Genomic DNA, 5,112 nt, shown 5'->3' on the forward strand with positions numbered 1-5,112 from the left:
TTTCAATATAATTGTTTAAAAGTACTAATAAATAATAATAATTATATTTCCATTTTTCTAATTAGTGTATTTAGGTCATTTTGTCAGATAATTAATTGTGACCAACATTTGTTCTGCTAATGGCAGAACATTTCGTTTAATTGAATTTTTATTTAGGTTTTATTCAAGATCAGACTTTTCTTTTCAAATGTTACCATGACGATTTGCCATAAGTTTATAAAAGGAACAGCTTAATGACTTCAAATAAAGCAGTTTGTAACTTAAAGTGCCTGTGCATATCCATGAAATGCCAAAGAAAATATACTTATATTTAAGAAACTTGGCATATTAAACATGATTTTAAGCATTATGTCACATAATTGGCATATTTTTCTTTTGAAATTGGCTCAGCTAAAGTGAAACAGGAAGTGACATCAAAGGGGAACTCCCTGGTTTTTGTTTATTGAAACAATAATATTTGAATTGTGACTCTTCCTAATCTCTATGAAAGTGATTAAAATAATCTAAAGAAACATCACATTATTCTCTACAGGATGTGTTGTTAGCCTTTATAGCACTGCTCTGTTCATATTCAGACATTCCTCTTTGACATCACTTCCTGTTACTTCACATGCAGATATCTCAACAACTGTTCATCTCAGTGCCATGAAATCTTTTTTACAATATGTTATCAGTGTTATTTTTACAAAAATACATTCATATTTATTACAAAAATTTGATGTCATGGGCCCGTTTTTTCTTAGTGTGAAATTGGGATTAAAAGAGATTAACAGAGTGGCAAGCTACGAGTGTAAAGTGACAATTTGGGCCCGGGGTCACTGTTCAAAAACATGCATGTTTAGGCTGCCTCCGTTAAAAAAAAGTGGGATTAGCCTGGTTAAATAAAGGATGTTAAAAATATTTTCTCCTTGTATTATAAGTGTCACTTTGTGGCGGATGTTTTATTCATATATTTGCATAAACTTGAGCAAGTAAATTCTTAAAACTAGTCTTGTTTTTGTTATGGGAATAATAATAATCTTTTCAATGTTACTTTTGGTTGAAGCTACCTTGTACAAAGAGACACTGTAGAGGGACTGCATGTGGCCCAGGAGCCATGGGTTGCAGACCCTTGGTTTAAAGGTTTAATATTAACTCATTTAGCTTAACTTCACACACGTATATAGGTTTTTGAGGAGTTGATAAGCCTGAAAAACAATATAAAATAGTTATGGTTTAGCTAGTAATTAGCCTAGCCTGGAGGAAGACTTCTGCCCTCCTCATCATATTCTGTAGTCCATCATGTGACAGATGTTACGGCTGATTTTGATAACTATTGGAAAGAAAATCCCTTCAATAATAACCAGAGGATCCCTTTAACTTTGTTTCTCCTTTAGCCTTCAAGAAGGTCTTTTCGGACAACAACGAGATCCAGAAAACTCTTGATGAGTTCTTCATCGTTCTTAATCTAGTGGTAGGTCACATGACTTTTCCATAACACACTAACCTGCGTCTGAAATAATCCATGTCAGCTTGGTTTCAGGCTAAAAATAATCTGATCTCAATGGGATTTAGAGTAAATACATTAATATAAAAATGTGCAAAGCAGATGTTAAGGGTCTGTTTCCCAGTTTAAGCTGTTAGAAGTGAAGCTCCTGTCTGACAGTTCATTAGAAAGTTCAGTGTTGCATGTTCACCAGGGCTCAACAAGGTGGTTGTTTTAATGCAGAAGTCTGGGGGCCTCAGTGGCACAGTGGTCACTGCTGGTGGTCCCATAAACTGAGGCTGCAGGCACAAGCCCATGTTGTGTCAGGAAGGACAATCTGGGTTTTTTATGTGTCCTGCTTCCTGCAGAAAGGAGGCGCTGAAAGGAAAACAACATTTCAGAGTCTGCAGCACTAAAGTTCAAAGACTTACCAACTACAACTTCCTCTAATAATTCTCCTCTGGTTCTGGATCAGACTCTGGTTCTGGATCAGACTCTGGTTCTGGATCAGACTCTGGTTCTGGTTCAGACTGTAGTTCTGGATCAGACTCTGGTTCTGGATCAGACTCTGGTTCTGGATCAGACTCTGGTTCTGGTTCAGACTCTGGTTCTGGATCAGACTGTGGTTCTGGATCAGACTGTAGTTCTGGTTCAGACTGTAGTTCTGGATCAGACTCTGGTTATGGATCAGACTGTAGTTCTGGTTCAGACTGTAGTTCTGGATCAGACTCTGGTTCTGGATCAGACTCTGGTTCTGGATCAGACTGTAGTTCTGGTTCAGACTGTAGTTCTGGATCAGACTCTGGTTCTGGTTCAGACTCTGGTTCTGGTTCAGACTCTAGTTCTGGCTCAGACTTTGGTTCTGGATCAGACTCTGGTTCTGGATCAGACTCTGGTTCTGGCTCAGACTCTAGTTCTGGTTCAGACTCTGGTTCTGGTTCAGACTCTGGTTCTGGCTCAGACTCTGGTTCTGGTTCAGACTCTGGTTCTGGTTCAGACTCTGGTTCTGGCTCAGACTCTGGTTCTGGATCAGACTCTAGTTCTGGATCAGACTCTGGTTCTGGCTCAGACTCTGGTTCTGGATCAGACTCTAGTTCTGGTTCAGACTGTAGTTCTGGATCAGACTCTGGTTCTGGTTCAGACTCTGGTTCTGGTTCAGACTGTAGTTCTGGATCAGACTCTGGTTCTGGCTCAGATTCTGGTTCTGGCTCAGACTCTGGTTCTGGTTCAGACTCTGGTTCTGGCTCAGACTCTGGTTCTGGATCAGACTCTGGTTCTGGATCAGACTCTGCTTCTGGCTCAGACTCTGGTTCTGGATCAGACTCTGGTTCTGGCTCAGACTCTGGCTCCAACATGTAAGGCAGAATGTACAAGTCTTCTGTTGTTGATATGTTGTAATTAAATTGTAAATAAAATGTGTCTGCAAGCTAGAAAACGTAACCTGCTCTCTCAAACCGGAGTGGACCGGTCTGGAAGCGGGAGGGGGGCGGGGCTTGTTCTTAAAGGAACAGTAACAAAACCAGCTGTTCTGAGACACACAGCAGAAAAGGGGTGAAAGAAGGGCTGGTAAAGTTAGAATAAGGAGGAATTCAGATCAAAATATCGTTGTTCCACTTTATAAAGATCCAACTGAAGGATTTAAATGTGAAAAGGAAGGATTTAGAAGCATCATATGTCCACTTTAAAAACAAAGATAATTAATAATGCTACAGATTATGTTGTGAAAGTGTATTTTACTTTAAATGATGTATGATTATGTGAACTGTTTGACTCTTTGAAGCCTGGCGCCTCACTTCCTGAAGTTTTAAAGAGATTTTTTGCAACATGTTACGGCTCAATGTGTGTGTTGGCGATGACTCTCAGCTACTACCACATGTGTGTTTGCTTACAGACAAACACACACACATGATGAGCAAAAAATAAGTGACCAAATAAGTCCAAACCTGACACTCTGTATTATTTTTGTCTCCTTTCAGTACGAAACAACAGACAAACATCTCTCTCCTGATGGGCAATATGTTCCAAGAATTATTTTTGTCGGTAAGGGTTTTTTGTGTGTTGTGAGTAGACATTAGAGTACTTGTTGGTACTCACAGGCTGCATTTAGTTTTTGAAGTAACTCAGCTGCACCTGATTCTCCCACTTTATAGTGTGAAGCTGATTCATTTACTAAATATTACGTTGTGTTTTTACAATTAGAGCTTTCAACACTTAAATTAAAAAGAAACCCTCAAAGACGTGGCTCAGTTGGTAGAGCTGCTGCCTCTCAGTAACAGGGTTGCCAGATCAGAACTCAGACCTTCCTGGGTAGAGTAGCATGTGTGTGGTTTCTCCACGCGCTCTGGTTTCCCACAGAATCAGTTAGATGTACAGCAGCGGTTATTTTCCGTGAGTTTCATTAAAGTCCAGCCATGTTTTGACCCTTCACAACCATGTTATGCATGTTTGTGTCTGCTCTCTTCATCAGACCCCTCCATGACTGTGAGAGCTGACATCACTGGACCTTATTCCAACCGCATGTATGCCTATGAGCCAGGTGACATCAAACTCTGTAAGTCCTGAGCTTCTGAAGCCTGCATTTCTGCTATTTTACACGTTCATATATAAAACATTCAGTTCAGCTGACTCATGACTTTTTGTCACTTTTATTGTTTCAAAATACAGAACTTTATTTGAAGTAAAATCAAATAACAACTTTTAATTTCTTCATTTCTTCAAAAAATCTTCAGCATATTAACTCTTTTTGTGTCTTATGCTACTTTAAGCCTTTAGCTACTATTCAGCAGTGTTTTATAAAGTACCTCAAAGTGATACTTGAGTAAATGTACAAATATATTATCATGAAATTACTTTGGTAAAAGTGAAAGTCTTCTCTAAGAATATTGAGTAAAATCTTAAAGTATCTGCTTTATTTTGTACTTACGTACAGTTTATGTCAGAAATTTACTTTTGATATTTAAGTATTAAAAGTAAACCTGAGCAGTTACATTTTCCAAAATTCATTTTTGAGGTGACCTCTCAAAATTAAAAAATAATAATTATAAAGACACGCAGCTGTGAGGGATTGTGTACAAAGTGACACGGTGTCAGAATTGCATATATTTCTCCTCCAACCACAATTAAATTCACTTTGTGCAGGAGGTGCACTTTATCAGGACAGTATTTTTTTTAACAATAATGAGCCAAAATTAAACAGAAGTAACATCTTTCTACTTCTTGTCTTTTTTAAAATGTGAGTAGAAAGTACAGATAACTGTGTGAAAAAATAAGAAGTAGAAAAAGTAGGCAGGAAAATAATTACTCAAGATAACCAAAATTTCTACTTAAGTACAATAACAAAGTATTTATACTTAGTTACTTTACAACTCTGCTGTTCTACTTTCATCTTTAGCTACTGTTTGCTATTTTTCCACCGCTGTTTAGCTATTTTTATCTCTTAGCTATCATTTTGTTACTTTTAGCAACAATTTTATTACCTTTAGCTACCATTTAGATAGTTTTACTTTGTAGCTATTGTTCTACCTTTAGCTTTTAGCTACAAATATGTTAATTTAAGCTTTTAGCAATCATTTTATATTTTTTAGTTTTTAGCTGCTGCTGTGCTTCTTAAGATTTTAGCTGTTGTTCTGCTCTTTTTAGCTTCAAAT

At 37.5% G+C, this 5,112-nt stretch overlaps 1 protein-coding gene across 2 annotated transcripts in view; it reads left to right on the forward strand.

Annotated features, from left to right (window-relative positions):
* The window catches only part of agr2 (anterior gradient 2), a gene marked incomplete at its 3' end in the record, with an annotated part of 7,165 nt that extends 3,149 nt beyond the window's left edge, over positions 1-4,016 (forward strand). For both annotated transcript variants that reach the window (XM_014027833.1, XM_014027834.1), the window contains 3 exon segments: positions 1,377-1,453; positions 3,442-3,505; positions 3,933-4,016. In XM_014027833.1, the coding sequence (XP_013883287.1) occupies positions 1,377-1,453; positions 3,442-3,505; positions 3,933-4,016 (225 nt within the window).
* Between the last annotated feature and the right edge of the window lie 1,096 nt (positions 4,017-5,112).

The sequence above is a fragment of the Austrofundulus limnaeus genome, unplaced genomic scaffold (assembly GCF_001266775.1).
Source record: "Austrofundulus limnaeus strain Quisiro unplaced genomic scaffold, Austrofundulus_limnaeus-1.0 Scaffold689, whole genome shotgun sequence".
Lineage (NCBI taxonomy): Eukaryota > Metazoa > Chordata > Actinopteri > Cyprinodontiformes > Rivulidae > Austrofundulus > Austrofundulus limnaeus.